This window comes from Tympanuchus pallidicinctus, unplaced genomic scaffold, assembly GCF_026119805.1.
Source record: "Tympanuchus pallidicinctus isolate F22 unplaced genomic scaffold, pur_lepc_1.0 scaffold13, whole genome shotgun sequence".
Classification (NCBI taxonomy): domain Eukaryota; kingdom Metazoa; phylum Chordata; class Aves; order Galliformes; family Phasianidae; genus Tympanuchus; species Tympanuchus pallidicinctus.
This window is the reverse complement of record NW_026294648.1, coordinates 5,332,957-5,352,812: the sequence shown is the minus strand read 5'-3', so window position 1 is coordinate 5,352,812 and position 19,856 is coordinate 5,332,957. Positions and strand designations below refer to the sequence as shown.

At 38.3% G+C, this 19,856-nt stretch overlaps 1 protein-coding gene across 3 annotated transcripts in view; it reads right to left on the bottom strand.

The window, feature by feature from the left end:
• The window catches only part of COL4A5 (collagen type IV alpha 5 chain), a 79,945-nt gene that overhangs the window by 22,320 nt on the left and 37,769 nt on the right, over nucleotides 1–19,856 (bottom strand). For 2 of the 3 annotated variants that reach the window (XR_008204127.1, XM_052672929.1), the window contains exons 11-33: nucleotides 19,552–19,587; nucleotides 19,413–19,454; nucleotides 19,215–19,307; nucleotides 16,907–16,960; nucleotides 16,744–16,800; nucleotides 14,565–14,609; nucleotides 14,417–14,470; nucleotides 14,199–14,240; nucleotides 13,591–13,723; nucleotides 12,590–12,763; nucleotides 11,458–11,541; nucleotides 10,152–10,244; nucleotides 9,555–9,625; nucleotides 9,164–9,355; nucleotides 8,576–8,744; nucleotides 7,860–7,952; nucleotides 7,657–7,761; nucleotides 7,038–7,135; nucleotides 6,621–6,771; nucleotides 5,880–5,993; nucleotides 1,958–2,125; nucleotides 1,005–1,094; nucleotides 356–505 (exon numbers count right to left, since the gene is read on the bottom strand). Coding sequence is in view for 2 of the 3 variants with exons in the window: in XM_052672929.1 (XP_052528889.1) it covers nucleotides 356–505; nucleotides 1,005–1,094; nucleotides 1,958–2,125; nucleotides 5,880–5,993; nucleotides 6,621–6,771; nucleotides 7,038–7,135; nucleotides 7,657–7,761; nucleotides 7,860–7,952; nucleotides 8,576–8,744; nucleotides 9,164–9,355; nucleotides 9,555–9,625; nucleotides 10,152–10,244; nucleotides 11,458–11,541; nucleotides 12,590–12,763; nucleotides 13,591–13,723; nucleotides 14,199–14,240; nucleotides 14,417–14,470; nucleotides 14,565–14,609; nucleotides 16,744–16,800; nucleotides 16,907–16,960; nucleotides 19,215–19,307; nucleotides 19,413–19,454; nucleotides 19,552–19,587 (2,308 nt within the window). In the remaining variant the exon portion in view is untranslated. The remainder of the gene's footprint in view (nucleotides 1–355; nucleotides 506–1,004; nucleotides 1,095–1,957; nucleotides 2,126–5,879; nucleotides 5,994–6,620; nucleotides 6,772–7,037; nucleotides 7,136–7,656; nucleotides 7,762–7,859; nucleotides 7,953–8,575; nucleotides 8,745–9,163; nucleotides 9,356–9,554; nucleotides 9,626–10,151; nucleotides 10,245–11,457; nucleotides 11,542–12,589; nucleotides 12,764–13,590; nucleotides 13,724–14,198; nucleotides 14,241–14,416; nucleotides 14,471–14,564; nucleotides 14,610–16,743; nucleotides 16,801–16,906; nucleotides 16,961–19,214; nucleotides 19,308–19,412; nucleotides 19,455–19,551; nucleotides 19,588–19,856) is intronic. The other variant, XM_052672930.1, reaches the window with a different exon arrangement.

Genomic DNA, 19,856 nt, shown 5'->3' with positions numbered 1-19,856 from the left:
GCAATACAGCTAGCACAGCAGCCATGACAACTATCTCTCATCATACTTAGGAATAACAACAGAAGACTGAACCCTAACTCTGGCAAGAGCAACTTAGTGCTATTACAGTATAGCAGTAGACCAAATAACGTAACAGTTAATAAACAATAAATGTGGTTAATAAAAAAACCATGTGCCGTACCTTTGTCATAGAATTTAATAAGAAAGTTTAAAATAAAAGAACCTGACTCAACTTTCCTATTCTGAGTTTATTTTTTTCTGTAAGAAAAAATGAATTATAACGAATTCAGTTGGAGGTCATTGTTATCTACAGGGCCAAGCCACTTCCCCAGAATCCACAAACAAAGTTCCATACCTGGAATACCCGGCTCGCCCTTTTCTCCTTTTGCTCCTAGCTGCTTTGGATCAACTTTTCCAGGTGGGCCTGGCAGGCCTGCTTCACCTTTGACACCTTTCTGTCCTAATGGCCCAGGAGGCCCTGGCGGGCCAGGCAATCCATTATTACCTATAGTAGGTAAAGACAACAAAATAAAAGAATACAATCCATATGGTAAACTAATGTATTTCTAATTCTTTTTCTTACACAGGTTGACCATGACTTATTCATGAACTTTGAATTCAATGAACGATCAGTTTATAGAAAATTCTCTACAGCAACTTAAGCCCTGCGGACTGCATGGGGATGTCTGTGTTCTGCAAGCAGGCAGTCTGTCAGCTCAGAGGAAACAGCTGCCTGTGTGACCCGCACTGAGAGAGCCCTACTTGGGAACCATCAATCCAAGGACAACATTTTGAAAATAAGTGACGTTTCATGACATCGATTAAAGACTGACTGAATGCTAAGGCTTAAAATTGGAAAGCAATTACAAATATCAGAACTGTCAAGATAGCACACAGACCCCAGTAATTAATTTGTGACATTAGCATTACAAAGCCACTTTCCACACAGGACATGGAAAACTGCATTCTGCATTCTCTTCATGGTAGGATAAAACAAACAGTACCTTTCAAGCCAGGAAGGCCACTTCTTCCAGGAGTCCCTGGAGGCCCTGGAGGCCCAGGGGCTCCCATGACGCCCATCTCACCTTTGGCACCTAAACATATTGAATCACCATTGTCATTCCAAACAAACAGCCAAAACCCATCAGTACCTAACATTAACGTGCCTGTATCTTTATGGTATTAATGAACACATGCATATAAAGCCCAAACTATGTTTTAAGGAAATGACAAACACTTGGTTCTTCATTCACCTAAATTAACGGAAGAACACTTGACAGTATTACCAATTTTTCCACAGTTAAGTCCTAGAAAGAAAATTTGCAGTGCACTGTTCAGTAGAAAGTATATTTAGAACTCCAGTAAGTTTAATTCTCTGGTTTGAAAAATAAATACTTGCTTGAAAGTAAACTCAAATTTATTGAAAGCCAAGAAAACCATCACAAATACACTACTTTAAAAAACTTCTATGTGCCTCCCCCCCATGCATAAACAGAAATCCTCAAAACTTGAACTTTCTTGTCCAGAGGGAAAAAAAGACTGGTATGACTGAATAACAAACAGAAGAAATTAACATTTAAAACTATGTGCTGGATCCAGCTGACAGCATTTGTAGTTACTTCCTTAAAAAAAAAAAAAACAACAACCCACAAACAACCTAAACTGTAGCAATGACTGGAAACGAAGTCAGAAAATAAACAAGAAAGTTTTTATAATGAAAATGATAGATTTCACTTTTGCTATGAAACAGTAACATGGAGAATAGTGTATCAAGCTAAAGGGAAGAGCGGAGAGGTGAGAAGGAGTTGAATGCAACAACACTATGAAATGTAATAGTTAATGTGTATCCAACTTTAAACAAATAGGATAAACACGGAAGCTCTGGAAGCCAAGCATAAGAAATATCCACCTGTAACTACAGTTTGGCCTTTGTCAGAGGAAAAAAAGGTGAACTTACCTGGAAATCCAGGTATTCCATCCCGGCCAGGTGGACCAGGTGAACCCTGAGGGCCTGGGAGGCCAGGGGGTCCTGGATATCCTGGGGTTCCTTGGTCACCCGGAGGACCAGGAACATCGAAGCCTGGAGGACCTGGATCCCCTTTCTCTCCTGGTAGGCCCTGCAACCCTAGGCAATGTTAAGATACAATCTTTTAGCCAAAAAAACGAGGCAAGGCTGAGATCTGCGTGTCTCTGGGCATTGTACTGGAACAACAGACCAGTTTTCTCTGCAATATATTCCTAGCACTGATGAAAACCCACAAATTCTTTTAAAGCTATGTATTTTTAATGACTTCCAGGCACTAGAGGCCTTACTTCCCTGAAGATTTTCCTGAAGAGATGTACTAAAATTTTAACAAGCTGTAGCAAACTCTGAAGAAAGGTGTTTCTTTCCTTAAGTAACCATTTAATTCTGATTAATACAGTAAATATCTATGATTGATTAGATTGGTTCGTATTTTATCATTAAATATAAGGAGATTCTCAGAGGTATATTCCATTAACAATTCCATTTTATAACATTCTAAGAAAACAGCTGAATATTTTTGAAGGATAGCAAAATTTTTACATTTCTCTTAGTGAAAAACATGAACTGTCAGAATATGTTCAACATTGTTTAATGCTAGCGATTCTGAGCTTGAGGCAGTGCTGAAGCAAGCAGACAGCTTGTTTCACTTCAGTGCACTGTATCAGAGATGGTACATACTCTTGAAAGGCAAAAATTGGCTCTTCTTAAATCTGAAGCTAAGAAAAAGCTTTGGCAAAGAAACCACAGTAGCTGGGGACCCTGAGTTTCTATAAGCCAAAGAGTTAAAGCACATTGGGAAGCTGAGACAAGTAGCAGTAAGGAGTTGTAATAGTTGTTAAGTTAGGAAACAAAATAAAGCACATACAAGTTAGAGGGGAAAAAAAAGCAAACAAAATCCAAAACAGATCTAAGTACAAAGAATACAACACTAACAAGAGATTGCAGACTGAAAGGGAACCTGGGGGTCCCAGTCAAAGTGCAGCCACCACCATATGCAGAAACAAAGTAAGGTATTTTCAAGTACTAATGATACATTCTTTTACAAACTGCACTGTCCCCTCTCTCCATGTCTAGCCTTCCCTTCACAATTGAGAGGAACAAGATGTTTCTGAACTCCTACCTGAAACTATCATTACTAGATACTGGCTTGGGCAGGCACCACTTGAACACCACAGTGCATCCTATCAGACAGCTTCTTGTATCTAGTAAATTCCTTCAAATAGGGATTTTCAAAAAATATTTCTACTTTAAAACAATTACAAGAAAAAACAAACAAAAACAACCCACAAATCAAAACACTCCGTATGTGGGTTTTTTCACTGTTTCATTTTCCAAATGTACATCTTACACTTGCCCAGATGGTTTATTGCACTTTTTGTGCCTGAGCATAGCGTACTGAGATGTGAAACGTTATGCCACAAGCTCACAAATACAAGGCAGTGTTACTCTAACAGACCCCCTCTCAGCTGCAGAAACAACCTTAAGAATGATGATGTGATGTGCACTTTTCATGCTAAAAATGCAGATCATGTTTCCTTGATGGTGTAGGCTGCAGACCTCCATTTGTTAATTATAAGCATGCTCTCTATTGGCAGTTGATTACCACTGAACTAAACTATGGAGTCATGTGCCTGGAACTGCTTACTTTGCAGAGAATAAACAAGGATGGTTATGGATTGTGCATGTTCAATCAGCAAGTTGGGGGAAAAAAAAGACCAAAAATGACAAAGTAACTTTCAACCTAGTAATACAACTAACTCAGTATGTACGATGGTAAAGATACCTTGCAAATATAAATTCGAATCAAATTTCTAGTTCTCAAAAGTCTGAGCATGTCATAATCAGAATAATATAGACAATAAAATAAATTATAGATTAATCTGCTACACATTAATAAAAAAAAGTTACTGCAAACTACTTGAAGAAACAATGGTGCAGAAAAAGGAAAATTTTCCAAACTGCCTGTAAAACAGGGCCCCAGAAATATTACCCTAACATTGCATCAAGTAAAAGAATCAAAACAGACTTGAAAGACAATGAAACAAGGGATGAGATAGGAAGGTAAAGCACGAAACAGAGAAATAGCACTGCTAGAGGGAAGAACAAGGAGTTCTCAAGTGGGGAATCAACCACACAAGTAGGTTTCAGAGGAACCACACCATTAGTAGCCACAGTAGCTGGTAAGCACAAATATGAAGAGTGAAAACATAACCACTGTGGTACATCAGCTCCACTGGTAATTCTACATTTGTCAAAACCAGTATTTAGCAGGATATCACAATCACACAAAATCCAGTTTTGGCCAGTACCTGAAGACATGTTACAGGGAAAGCAAACAACATGCATTGGATGACACATACAAACCTATGCTAACATCTCCTCCCAGCAGTACACACTCCAGTTGCCTTCTGCTTCAGCTTAGCATGAAGAGCAGGTTTAGGTTCAGGAGAAGTATGGTTGAGCACAGTAAGGCAGGCAGAGGACCTGTCTGATAGCTCAGGTCTCTGTGCCTTGTTCAGACCTCTTTCTGTTTCTAGCTCTTTAGCACTCAACACATTCAAGACCTGCAGGTGCAGCAACCACATGTTCTTTTCCCAAGTGGGAAATTAGTGAAAAAATATGTTTGAGGCTCATATCAACAGAGAATGTGCTAACTGTGGTTACTGTCATGCACTTACAACATCAGGGGCTGGTGCACAGCAAGACCACACACTGAGTGCAGGAATAAAGGAACCTCTCTAAACCAGCTCTGTAAATTACATGCATGCACATGTAATCTTTGTGTACAGAGACAGAACACATATCTTCATCTATCAGCAGTCATTTTACACAAAATGCAATCAAGTCCCCTTTAGACATAGAATTCTGATTATCACTATCTTTACATCTTACTTTGTTAATCTACTTTAAACCTATCAGGACTCATAAAACTTGCAGGCCTTACAGATTTAAGAGAAGGAATCAGAATACCCTGAACTCAGAATTTCTGAGTTTTCAAGATATACTAAATTATTATACTAAATGTGTTTTCAAGATATACTTATGGCAAATTGAAGGTATATGACTTCTTCTACAGTTCTCCTCTACAAAATAATGAACAGGCTAGTTTAGAATACTCATTCTTTCTTCCTCTCCATTAACTGAGTAAAACTGTGCTTCAGCTTCCATTGTAATAAAAAGTGCCTAATCACATAAGTGAGAACCTGAATTACTCTCCTGACTTCACACTCACCATTTAAGCAGAGGATAACTAGCACTGTATAGAGGATTTAATTTGTTTGCTTTCTTTCCAAAAACATAGATTTATAGATAACAATGAAAAGAAACAGTTTAAAAACATCTGTCACCCAGTGAACTTGGAATACAGAGTTTGGAAAGATAGAAAGCTGTTTTGGAATTTAGGAACCATCTTGCTATTTGAAAGCGAAGAAATAACAGCACAACACAGGTATCTAAAGGCAGCTTTCCTCCTTTCTCTGTTCCCAGACCTCTACACTGACATTATGCTACCTTCTGTCTTATCCTGGGGTGTAAATATTGTGAAACTCCTTTACAGAGATTGTGTCACAATCTGTATACAACATTTCCTGGAATCTCTGCTGAGGCAGAGAAAAAAAAAAATAGGTTTTACAACCCAAGCTCTGTATGTCATGAAAACAGCAAGTTTGAATATGTTTCTGATTTCAGTAAAAAACATTGCACTAAGTTTCGCTCACTTCACTGTCAAGACAGCCAAGCCAACAGACACGAAATTTCCATTTTTCTTTATCTATCTGCTCAGAGGGACCTTGAATATTCCATATACCTGCTTGAAGTATGTCAATACTGAGGGTACAATTCATATGCATTTTACCTGGTGGGCCAACAGGACCTGGTGGTCCTGGAGGTCCAGGTGGCCCTTGGCCTCCAATGCCAGGGATGCCTGGTGGGCCTGGAAGGCCTGGTGGTCCGCTTGGTCCAGGGTCACCTAAAAGAACATTCTTGCTTAGTTAAATAGTGAACTCAATTCAGAGATTTTTACTTTTGGATGCATAGTAATGCTTGCATATTGTTTCTGAAATCTTGTTTTTGCAAGCAAAATAAATATGGATCTGATATAGGAAAAAAAAATACACCCCAAAGGCAAGCCAGAGATTTGCTCTCTCCTTCTCTCTGGAATATACAGAGTTTACATTTCTATACTACACAGGGACAGATAGTTGCATCATAATCCACACCTAACTTAACAGATGCTCCTTAGTAAACTGGACATACTCCACAGGGTAGTACAGGTAATTATTAATAGAACAATAGGAGATCATCAGTTGCTGACACACTGTTCTTCTACGCACAGAGTATCAAAAATGACCATTACCCTACTGCAAGTTTTACTCCCACAGAAACATGATTTGTCTCTAGATGACAGACTTTCAGAGACTGACCCACAAGTTGGTATCTACTCTCTTGCTTACTTGCCTTTTGAGAATACAAGTTTCCTTTTACACAGGGAACTCTGCTTTGGAAAAATGGATTTGAAGTAATTGCCACGTGATTCCTATTGCATTAACAGTTTTTAATCTCAAAAGAGAACAGAAAAGGGGAGACTTCTCTATACCTTTTGGTCCTGGAGTCCCATCAAAACCTGCCCGTCCTGGAAGTCCAGGGTTTCCTGGGAAGCCAGGATCACCTTTAGGTCCCTGAACTCCTTTTATGCCTGGTGGTCCTGGGGGTCCTGGTGGTCCTGGAACTCCAAATCCACGATCCCCCTGTAACAAATTCAAATCAACAGATTTTAAAATGAAGGTTTCTGAGTTTAGTCTCTCCTGGGAAGTGCTAGAGCAGTAAAGAAAAAACACACATCATCTCAAGAATTAGTTTCTTTTTGTTTACACTCATTCAAGCTTCAAGTAGAGATTTCCTCACCATGAAAAGCTAACAACAAGAGGTGAGAACCTCCCTGCCTATCAAACTTCACAGATGCAAAAGAACTTTCAATAAAATGAATCTTTACATTAAAAAAGCAAGCACAGACCTTCTGGCCTGGGAAACCAGGTGGTCCTGGAGGTCCATCTAGGCCAGGGCGACCTGGAGTTCCTGGAGCTCCGGGTGGGCCTGGAGTCCCTGGGAAACCTACACAAGACATAATGGTTAGGGCAGCAGAGGAAAAGATATCAGAGAGCATCAGAACAGCTCTTCCAAAAATGTTCAGGTAACATGAAAAGTGATTCCAGAAAAGCTCCAGGATAATCAGGAAGTACCCTTTTGGCTGAGACAGCTTGAGTATGCAGTCTTTTGCACAGAGGATCTGTGCTCTCCTCTGATCAGAGTCCCACTCGCCTTGCTGTGTGTTCTAACACCAATTATAAACAGTTCACATCCGGAACAATAAAATCCTGAGAGAACATTTGGAAATCATTTATCAATAGCTCAATCTTTCATAATTTCTCAAAGCTTTTTCCATTTGCTTTTGCATCCTTGGATTAGTGAAAAATGCAAGCTACCACAAAGGAGCAGTACAGAGATCAGAGGAATGAGAGCTCAGCACATGGTTTTCTTGCTGCCATTTCTGTAAGTCTAAAGATGTGAAGAGGCACAATCCTCAGTGTCCCCTCTTTCAGATGTTAAGTATAGCAACATAGTTGCAAACATACCTTTTGGGCCTGGTGGACCTGGAAGTCCAATGCCAGGAATACCTGGCTCTCCCTTTGCACCTGGGATGCCTGATAAGCCACGCTGACCTGGCTGACCAGGATCCCCTGTAAAAAGAAGAAAGTCAAATTAGTTACCAAAAATCAATCATAAGGAAAACAAACTGCTCTTGGAATCCCATAGACCAGTAAAGTTGCTGCTTTACCTGGAAGACCTGGGTCACCATTTCTTCCTGGAGGACCAGGGGGACCAGGAACTCCTGGTTCTGTAATAGTCTGACCAGGGTCACCTTTTGGACCTGAGACAGAAAAGCATAAATTTATATCAGTCAATGGAATTTTCTTCTCTGTATTTGAGTAGAAAGAAAAGTTGCTAGCCATATCTCAGGCTTACAAAGAACATAAACACCACAAAGACTTTACCTAATAGGCTATCTGACTCTGAGCCCCATACAGCACTTATAGGCTTAGAAGCATTATTTATGTAAGAATTTTCTGGAAGATCATTTTTTAGCTTCCTCCAAGGTACCATGATGTGAATAGTACTTTCCATAGGCAACTTCAGTACAACTTGCTTAGGATCTGTGCAGCTGACAAAGAAGTAACAAAAGCTAACCCTTGTTTCTAAAAGCAGTTGTGGTCACATCATAATTAAGCGTACACATGGAAGATACAGTGCATTTCTACTCAAGCAAATTAAAAAGTAGAAGCTTCTCTAGAGGTCAGAGCAGAAGGGAAAGTTATATTCCTATAGTAATATGAAATTCCAGCTCACTTCGCAATTCTGTGGTCACTTTCAGTAAGGGAGTGTACAAATGCCTTTGAGAAAAGCTTAAATGCAGCATTATGTTCTGAGAACTGTCCAGAGCCCATGGAGAAAAACTTACAGCTTCTGTTCAAGAACACACAGAGACTAACTCACCAGGAACTCCAGGAGGCCCTGGACGACCTGATACACCTTGGATGCCCTTTTCACCAGGTGAACCTTGTGGACCGAAACCAGGAGGTCCAGGAAGCCCTTTGTCTCCAGGAAGACCTGGTACTCCTGGGTCACCTGGAATTCCCATTTCTCCTTTGAATGCAACACTGCCCTGAAAATAAAAACAGCAGTATAAAAAAAAGGGGAGCGTTTGAATTACTTAATTTCCTCTGCTTTGAACAGAGGATTTGTCAAATTTGAATTTGACAACTTTCTTCCTTCTAACCTGCATGGCCATTAGCTGTCAGCATCTCAATAACATGGTAAAGACAAGACTTAAACCTAATTAATTCTTCATGCTATGTAGGTGAAATACAGAGAACAATGAAAAGGACCAACTGATATAATCTAAGAGTCACTGACAGGTGGCAGGGACTACTCAGTGTATCATCACTAGATTAGCATCTACCGAAGAGAATTATTGAGTTAATCACATTAAGAAAAATCTGCATTTGTCAGTCCTCTTATCTGCACAATCCCAAATGCACCCAAAACATGTATCCAATCAAGAGATCATAAAATGGGACTCACAGGCTCCCCTTTAGGGCCAGGCAGACCTGGCAATCCATCTCGTCCAGGAGTGCCATCTATTCCAGGAAGACCTGGAGGTCCAGGGAAGCCAGGCTCTCCTTTGTCACCTTTCATTCTTGGTGAAGCCAAGACATCCCCAGGGTCTCCTTTAGGACCAGGTCTCCCAGGAGCACCTGGTGGCCCGGGGAATCCCTGAGGGAAAACAAATAAACAACTTCTTTATCCTTTCAAGTCATGTCTGACATTGGCACAACATAGGAATTGTGTTCAAACTAGCTAAGGGACACACCAAAAAGTATTCACATAAGACAAGAATTTGTACACAGATCTATCAGACACAAGACAAATGAGATGTTCTGTTTTCTCAGTGAAACATAACAGTGCCACTTACTGGTGGCCCTACAAGGCCAGTTAATCCTGGAAGCCCCTTTTCACCTTTTGGCCCAGGAAAACCAGGAGAACCTGAGTAGTGCAGGAAAAGATAAAAAAGACATTAAAATATAGAAGCTGTAAATACAAAACACGCTGTTTGCACAAGATAATAGGCTAAACTGTTTAAAATCGGGTAAGGTTTAGTAAGTGAGTTTGATTTTTCTTGGGCAGAACAAAACCCATAACTCAAAAACATTCCACTTAAAAAGTTCCAGCTCTTCTATCATTCAGAAACAGCAAGTAGCAGATTTTTTTTTCTCTTTCAGCTAAATCTACAGCAAGCCATGTACCTTCAAGAGGCAGAATGCTTGTAAGCCTGTCTTTGATCAGAAAATTACTATTTTTGAAACTAGATTTAAAAAAGTGAGTGCTTATTTTACACATATGCAGCCTGTTTCCTTCTTATAGTCCCTAGCTGGGCGAGACAGGACATAAGCCACCTATATGCCTGAGACTGCAACTGTGCATCTGAATTTGAACACAATAAACAAATACTCAAATTTGAAGGTGGCTTAGTGGAATATATTACGTAAAATAGTGAAGACTACAACCTTACCTGGACTACCTGGAGGTCCTGGTGGTCCTCTCTCACCAGGAGGCCCAGATATTCCAGTTCCTATACAATTGAAACATGTGTCTCCTTGGTCACCTACAAAGAGTTGCATTAAAAAAAGAATACTTGAGCATCAGATCTCAGAAAATATTAAAAACTCTTGCTACTGATCTGTAATATCAGGTCCAAAATGACAATTTGATTTAACAATTTGATAATTTAAATATCAGAATGCTTCCCTGATGAAGGCAAAACTGAAGCTTTTTGGTCACTGTGAATCAGACAAATAATATATATGGTTAGAATGTATTTAGGGTAGTGTAGTATGAAACAAAACAAAACAAAAGCTTACAAAAATGAAGAATAAAACTGAACCTTTTTCTTGGCAATTAGTCACCTTTACAGTAGGGTCTCAACACTTCAAACTAAAATTCCAAAACACATACACTAAAATCCTGAAATTTAATTAAGATCCAAGAGGGCAAAAATCAATACTGGGAATGTTTGGTTGACTTGACAATACACTAAACATGCATACAATTAAAACAAAAAAAGTAGTTTTTTCCACAAAGTTTAAAAATTTCATTCACATACAGACTTTTCTATGACATTTGCCACTGTATTAACTAAAAGACTTCATTAAGGTTAATCAATTAATCCTTACAAAATCCATGTTTGAAATGAGTACAGAATTAAGTGAGATGCTCAAAGTCATCTAAGATGTCCATGGATGAGCCAGGAAAAGATTCTCACTTACCCATATCAGCATCCTCATTGCAAGGTTGTCTTTTTGGAGACAAGGATACACATTAAAGATACCTTTCTTTTCCTCACCAAACAAGCAGACAAACTCATTCTAGACTGACCAACCCAAATAATGAATCTTCTATTTAGAATTTCAATGCTGCTTTCCTTACAAAATGTGCATTCATTCATAAAGTATAAAATGTTCTAACATTCTCACATGGAGTTGGCAACCGCTGTTACAAGTATTTTGAGATTCTATCTATCTGGAAAGTACTTCAAAATCCAAAGCTACATTCCACATTAATGATTACCCATGCAAGGCTCACATGCAAATTGGTTACACCCTCAGTCACTTTGAGATTCCAGTGCTCTCATGCTAAAGGAGAGGCTATCCTAAGTCCTAACAAAATAGACTTCTTACTCATAAACACAAAACATCTACAGTCAACCCTACCAGGAAGAGGCACTGTTTACCCTTATTTAATGCAAGCTTTATACTGTTTAACAAGCTTTAACAAAAAGAGAGGAAAAAAAACCCCAAAATCTAGCCATGATACTGCACCTTTTTGGCCTCTCTCTCCAGCAAAGCCTTGTTGCCCTGGAATTCCTGGAGGACCTGGTGGACCCTGCTCACATAACCCTTCACCTAAGAAGAAGCAGGAAGGATTTCATGATCAAACTGTGTTAGAATACATGCGTTCTGCTAAAAAAAAAAAAAAGTACTTTGTATATATATATATACAGGACTGCTACAGCTCATGAACGTAATCTAAACTCAAAAGAAAACTACCTGTTGATACTACACAACAGTCACCAGGTTTCCTGCAAAACCTCTTTCCCACAGGCTGTACACGTCCACCTCTACACTACATTTAGCTTCAGACCATAGAAGCATGTGTATGAAATGTAATCAGTTTGAGGAGACTCAAGATGCCATTGCCATTTAGACACTGGATTCCTCTTTGAACCATGTTAACCCCTCTCCATCAGTTCCATTTCTCAACTCCATCTCCCATTCCCTAGCTTTCTTTTCCCAAAAAGAGACAGGAGCTTTCATCCTAAACGTCCGCTAGAATATTTATCAAATTACACTGGAATTCTAACTCCCCTAGTGTCATAACCCCTCCAAGCATTTATTAGATGATATCATGAAAATTAAGTTTACTCAAGAAAGCATTAAAATGGTTACCTCCTGCTCTATGTGGAAATTTTAGTGTGATTTTCATTAGTTGGATTAAAAAGGATTTAACATCAATTGGGAAAAAATATTTGATTTTATACAGCTGGGCTGGAATCAGTCTGGCCCTAGAGGACTATCATCACTGTGTAAGTTTGCACAAAGGTCCTTCTATCTGATAAGATTTCTCTTCCTCCAATCTAGCTGAATGTCACAGATCAGTCAGGGCAGGGCTCACTTGAGGTAGAAAGAGACACAACAAAACCAGAGTTCAACCCACACTAAATTCCCAAATTCTGTAATCATCTAGAGTACATCAGTTAGAACTCTCCTACAAATGTCCTGATTTGTGATGTGAGTGATTTGGGAGGCTGTATACAAATAGCTTGGAATCTCATGGGCTTCAGCTGCTGGTAAATCATATATTTGGAGGCAAAGTTAACAAAAAAATAAACAACAATAAATGAATGTCAAAAAACTGTTCAGTCTCTTTGTTGTCTATATGGTAATCACTTACCAGGAGGAACAGACGGTGCAGGTGGTCCTGGAGGACCTGGAGGCCCTGGAGGTCCCCGTGGTCCATCAAGTCCTGGTTGTCCAGGAATGGAAACACCAGGTAAACCTGGATCTCCCTTCTGCCCTCTCTCACCAGGTAAGCCAGGTGGGCCAGGAGGTCCAACAGTTGTGATCCCTAAGATGGGAAGAACTCAATTTCCTTAGAGCTCAAAGGTTTAAGCTATTAAAATGTTTAAACTACCCTTTTTATAGAGATGACATTGACATGAGATGAATAACATGCTACAGGTAAATCTATATCTTTCCATGCAAGTACAAGTAATGCTGTAATATTTTTTTATGGAAAGAAAATCTGCATGTTGATGTGCACTGTTTGACACACACATATTTTGCATTTTTCAGACATCTTATTTGAAAAATTGACCCAAGATTCATTAACTACACAAACTTTTACAAAGAAAAAACATAACCAGGACATGTGGAAGTGGGGCTGATGAAAAAAAAAAAAACAAAAAAAAACTTACATGCTGCAACACTACAGCCATTTTCTGTACATATATAAGACAAACACAGGTGTCACTATGCATTCCCACTGTAGTAGGCTCAGATCACCTCTTTGTTTAGGACTGGTCAATCTATACCAAAGACTAGATTTGATGGCCAGGTACCAGATTCCAGTACACAACACTTTCTCTGAATAATGCAATGGATAATGTACATTATAGGTAAGAGATAAGACATAAATTAAGCCCAAGGCCATAAAGCTAGTATCTGTTTGACAGCCTTGATGATTAGTGTTTTTTGTTCCCCACAGCAGGTAATGAATGTTCAGATTTCCTCATACTAATTCCACAATCTAAGAACATTTAAAGGTAGCTCTAAGTAGTTTTGCTTTCACTTTTTGATTAGTCTATCTGTCAAAAGGAGAGCAAAAAGACCACAAAATTAAACATCCATTCATACATTTGAATATACAAATTGTTTTTATGCTTGTTGTCCTACCTGGAGAGCCTGGCAAGCCAGGTGGGCCTGGCCTACCAGAGAATCCACGCTCCCCTTTGGCTCCTGGGAGTCCTGGCAATCCTTTGCTACCTTTTGGTCCTACTGTTGCATCAATGCCTGGTCTTGTAATGACCTGTAATTGTTTCACATTTATGTGAAAAAAGGCTTCAATTACAAGGCAAGAAAAGAGTAGGAAACATAAAGAGATGTAAGGGAAGAAAAGATCAATGTCCTTTGAACTTAATTCCAATGACAGGGTATTCTTCCCACTTCAATGAATTAACGTAGTAAAATTTCAGTAAGAAGTTCTCCCCCCACAGAAAGCATCTTTACTGTCAGGAGAACATTGAATAAACTTCAGTGAAACTTTCTCAATTTCTGCTGTTTTGAGGTTATAGTCTAGCATTGTTTTTGTAAGCTAGTAAATCTCAGAGCACAGGATCTATTAAGAAAGAGGGATATAATTGTTTCTATCAGTGAGCATATGAAATCTTTGCTGGTTCTGCCAGTTTTTGTTTAGACCTGGACATGCAAGCTGACTGTTACCCCAGAACTATGATGAACTAACACAGTCAACTAAACGCAGAAAGAAAAGATCACCAACTTACACTTCCAGGAGGACCAGGAGGACCAGTGTCACCTTTTTCACCCTACCAATGAAATCAAAAGCATTTTTTACTGCATATTATTATGCAAGATAATAATTGCAGATATTCCTCAACGTTTTAACAGCACAGGCAATGCAATTACTGCTCAGTCAAAACCAAAGTCAGTGATGAGAGGTTTTCAAGCTACTATAGTAATGATGACAAATAACTTGGCACACCTTTTCACCATCTCTTCCTGGAACACCATTTACTCCAGGTCCACCAGGTAAACCCTTCAAGAAAAGAAAATAATTATGCTCAGACCTTCTCCATATCAGAAGAAAAACTTAAAGATCTGGTGAGATTGAAAATGTATGAGGTACTCACATCCCTACCAGGCTGACCAGGTTCTCCATCTTTGCCCGGCTTTCCCTACAAAAACAAACATGCACGGAAATAAAATGCTTCAGTGGTGAAGAAATCTTGTGGAAATAATTTACTGACTACCCATTTTTCAAAAAACCAAACAAACCAAAAACACAAAAACAACCAAACCAAAACCAAACTCTCCAGAATGCAGTTCTTATGATCTATAGCTCAACGATACTAAACAACTATAACCAAGTTATCTTAAAGGAGGTTTTCTTCTTGAAAATGAGAGCACAAAAACACAAGTCTCAAAAAAAAAAAAAAAAAAAAAAAAGTGACCAAATACAGCATAAAACAGTATTCAATTAATTATTACTGATTCTTTGCATTTAATAAACCCCTTTAACATCAGAGAAACTCTTTGCTTGGAATACAGATCCTAACTTCCTAGACGCTACATTTAATTAGGAGATTAGTGTACTGTGACCATTCAAACTAAACCCAAACATTTGTGTGTTTAAATTTTAACTCTCCCTTAAGCTAAATGCAATTTTCCGAAGAACGCTTCCAAAATAAGAAGCTGAATTCTGCTCAGAGAAGTGACTTCAAAAAAACATGCATTTTTGCTAACCAGGTACACCTTGCTACAGTGAAAGTAGTGCAAGATCCATTTTACTCCAACCCATCCATTGGAAGAGTCAAACATAAGTCTGCTGTTAACATTACAGAATGAGAGACAACCAATGGAGCTTGACTACACTACTGATGAAGCTTCACTATAGTGCCATGATCAACTCTTAATCAGTAAGAAACTGATAATAAGAGCAGACAGATACATGCACCAGAGTATACTCTGATCTGTGCAGTCTTGAATATTAGTGATTCTGATTCTCAAAAATGAATTAAATTGAAATGGGTTTTAGTCATACAGAGTAACATGGAATGCTAAAATACAATTTTAAAGTCACTTAACAGCAAAATTGCATGTTGAATATGCAACATTCAGATGATAAGAACAAATATGTTGGTAAATAAGCTTTTAGCAGAAGGCATCTCTTACATCCATTCAGGATTTCTATCCTTTTAGGTCTTTGCAAATATATGTGGTTCCCAATTACTTTTGCAAAGAAAAGCAACTTGGCAAACACTACTCAAAATACAACAAGAGCCTCGGCTTTGTAAATCTGCCTAATTTCTCACGTGCATATGAGAAGACAAACCAAACCTCGCCTATAAATCTCAGCAACAAAAAGAATTTTATCTAGAATGCCAAAGATTTATCTTCCACAGTCTTTAATCCCTATGGACACTGAAAAAAATCTATTGCCAGCTTGTTTCTAAGCAGTGTTTATAATACAGTCTGATTAACCTGTGCAAGATCTGTGTCTTAGTCTTCAAAGGGGCCCATTATGTTGATGTAACTATAAGTTCAGAAGCTACGAAAGTGAAAATACAGATTGCTTTGAGCTGGTCGCTGCTTATATTTCTTTGCTAGTCCAATTCATGTTATTTTCATCCTACTTCTTAACACCTCTGATCGTCCTCAGATTTCCTGAGCTGTGATATTAAAATAAATTTCAACTTCAGGATGGACAGAGTGCACGCAGAGGAACAAAGTGATTAATACTGTCCCCAGATGCAGCTAGCCTGACTTGTCCCGTCTCCAGTTAGTACGTAAACAGAAGTGGTTGCCTGAGGTGTGATAAATGGACTTTTGGTCCATTTATCCAGTGTTCAGAGAATTCTTTTAGTGGCTTATCTTACAGATAAATACACTGAGAATGAGCTTACACAGACCATCCTAAAAAGACCTCACGCTGCTTGGGCAACTCAGCAAATGACTAACTGAATGAAGCCTTCTCTAAAAGGAAATAGGAAACCACTGCTTCAGCCAACTAGTCCAGGAACTTTGAAGAAGTCTTCCTTGTGTAACCAGATAACATCATTAAAATCAGGTTTTCTTGTGTCTAAAACGAAGATGTACATGTAGATAATTCTATAAGAAAGTCCTGAGATATCCACATCTAGAAGCACTGCTGTGAACCAGATGCATCACAAACTCGTTTACCAGGTTACAGGAAAAAAAAAAAAGTTTATTACCCAGAGGCTGAAGGCCTCACCTGATTTCAACATTTGCTTTATTCTCAAAGATTACATTGATTGGAAAAATAAATGTTTGGTTGAATAGACTACTTACTCTTTTGCCTGGCTCTCCTTGCTCACCTTTTTCACCCTTTATGCCACCGGGAAGACCCTGAACATATAAACATAATCTTAAATTGAGCCCATAAGCCTGTGCTGAATTAATTTACAGTTTTTGAAGAGATGCAATGAAAAAGAACTAAAATAGGTCTACTCACAGGAGGGCCTTGTGGCCCTGGAAGTCCTGGTGGCCCTGGATCACCTGGAATACCCTGTCAAACATGGACAAAAGAAAAAGAGGATTAAAGCTTCCATTATTCTATAGTGTCTCCATTTTTTATATATTAAATATATATATAAATATAATATAAAAATACAGATACTATATATAATATATATATACACACACACATTTATACATACATACATATATATATATATATATATATATATATATATATATATGGACATATTCTTGCTATCATTTAGAATTCCAAGGAGCCACATCAATCCTTCACTTGTGCAGATCTTCAAGTGAAACTTTAATTTTTATTAAATGTTCATCCTGATTATTTAGATGATTCGCTCCACTAGGACACAACTGACTCCTGTGGGTACTGCAGCTGTTGTTCTGGTGGTCTACAGCTGCTATATAATAAGGTAAGGATGGAAGGAAGGATGAAAGAAGGACATAAGATAAAAGATGGAAGACAAAAGACAGAAAGAAAGAAAAGAGGGGAACAAATGCAAAATCCTGCTGAAATTACAGGAAGAACAGTTGTTGTTGCTTGTAACTACTGAAATTGTGAGGCCACTAGGATCAATACAGAAAATTGTCACAGGATCTCCACATGAAAAATTAAGGGTTTCTATTTTGTTTTGTTACACTTTTGTAACAATAATCTAGACAAAACACTACAGGCAATTGAATCCACAAAAGCTTTCTGTGCATTTTTATGTTGTTGTTGTTCTCCCCTTCCTGGTGGACTCCCAGACTTTTTAAAAGCCCATCTTTACAGTTGATCCTCACCAGAGATCATAGGGGATTCACACCAGAACCTTGTGTATACTTTACAAAAAAATACATGTAATGTAGAATTTTTTTTACTGATTTTGTTCTATCAAGTATAACCTGTATTAAAACATTAACAAATCTTTAAACTTCAAAATCATCGTGAGTGTTGGTCAAAGATAAATGCTTTATAAGGCAAGTAGCTAGAATGCTTTGATTTTGTACATTCATATACCTGTACTTCAGCAGAATTAGTCCTTCAGATACCCCTGATGACAGAGACAAATGGCTCAGGACCGTAATAAAAATCAGCTGAATATTTACTTCAACTACAGTGCAGTAAAAATAAAAGTAAAAATTAAAAAATATTAAAAAAAGAGCTAAAACCAGACTGAAACCTTTTTAGGATGACTGCACATTGAAAATGTGCCTCAGTGGATACCTTGGTGGTGCTCAATGTTCTTCGGAAATGAAGAGTAACAAAAGATTGTAATCAAGATATAGGGCAGTAGAACTGTTCTGCACTGACAACATAAAATACTGCTGCCTACTAAAGCTTTCTTCTGATGCATTCCTCAAGATGAAAAGATGAAAAGTAAGAAATTGACCCAAACACAGATAGAAGAAACTAACAGTTCAAAATTACATAGTAGCTCTATCACCACAGTGATATTTTCAAAACAATCATAGCATAGAAACAACCATTCACCACTCCTGTGTCAAAGTATCTGCCTTCAACCTTCTACTGCTTGCACTATTCGGGGTGGTTTTTGAGCACACCACAGAAATTTCAAAGAAAAAATAAAATCCAGGCACCAATAATGACACTGGTGGTGCTCAGCTTGTCTGTAACTCGAACTCAGAATCAAACAGACAGCACTAAGAAATGATCCCCAGTGAAGTAGAAAGGAAAAAACATAACCTCAAAAATGACAACTCTCACAATGACTTTCTGGCATTTGCAGTGGGAAAGAACCCATATAAATCAACCAAGAGTTCAAGCTTACTGCCACAGTATGGCTTGATATTACTTTTGAGAGTCCAGAAACAGGAAAAGCACTTATTCGTACGACAAGTAAGAAAGATCTTGTGGCATGATTAAGGGAAACAAAAAGAAAGAAAAAAAAATGAGAAAAATAATTTAAGCTAAAACTTTTAAGACTTCTTCACAATGGATGACTAAGCTCGTTAATTAATGGGAATCATAATCCCTACAATTTTGACAATCTCAGGCTGGGTGTTCCAAGGGAAGACTTCAACTGCTTTTACCATTACTATAAATCTCCTTTGAGACAGCTTCTTCCACAGGATAGTTACTTTATTAAGAGAAGTAACTGAGCTAATGTGACTAGCATGCTTTCTATTGAAGGAAAACTACTTAGGCCCAAAACATTCTGTGCCTTTAAGAAAAATAACAGAATCTCTATATAGTCAGTAGAACGCATGCGTATATGAGCCAAACCAATGCAGACTTCAGTAATCACATCTTGATTATAGATTAGCTTCCCATTTACCTGATCTCCTTTCTGAAACTCAATGTCATTTGGTCTCTTCTGTTCTCCAATTTGTCCTGGTGGCCCTGGAGGTCCTTGGAGACCTTGTTCACCCTAACGTGTAAGAAGATGGCAGTTTGATACAGGTAGTAAATCCCAAAATGGCTAGGATAGGTATTTTGAAAGTGAAAAGCAAACATCATATCATCACCTACTCACTTTTTCACCTTTAGGTCCTTGGAAATTCAAGCCCATATTACCCTGCAAAAAGTAAATCTTGTCAGCGCTCAGAATTCACAAATAAACAGAAAAAAAACCAAAACAACTCCAACCACCATCAGCAAAAGACGGAAAATACCTTAGGTCCTGGTAGCCCTGGTGGACCAGGAGGTCCCTAATAAAAAAATGAAAACAAAAGTTACTCTTCCAAGCACTTTGCATGTCCTCTTGTGAAAAAATGAATTGTTTAGAACTAAACTGCATAGATACATGAGAAATGAGCTCTTCCTTTAAGCGAGATGTTCATTAAAAGATTAAAAATTCAGTCTAAATAAGCTAAATCTTAACTCTCAGGTTTAACGCCAATACGGTCTGCAGAAAGATTCAGTCTAATTTAAAGTAAAAAGAGCTCTGTGAACAGGCTGAATGTTTCAAAGGCATCAC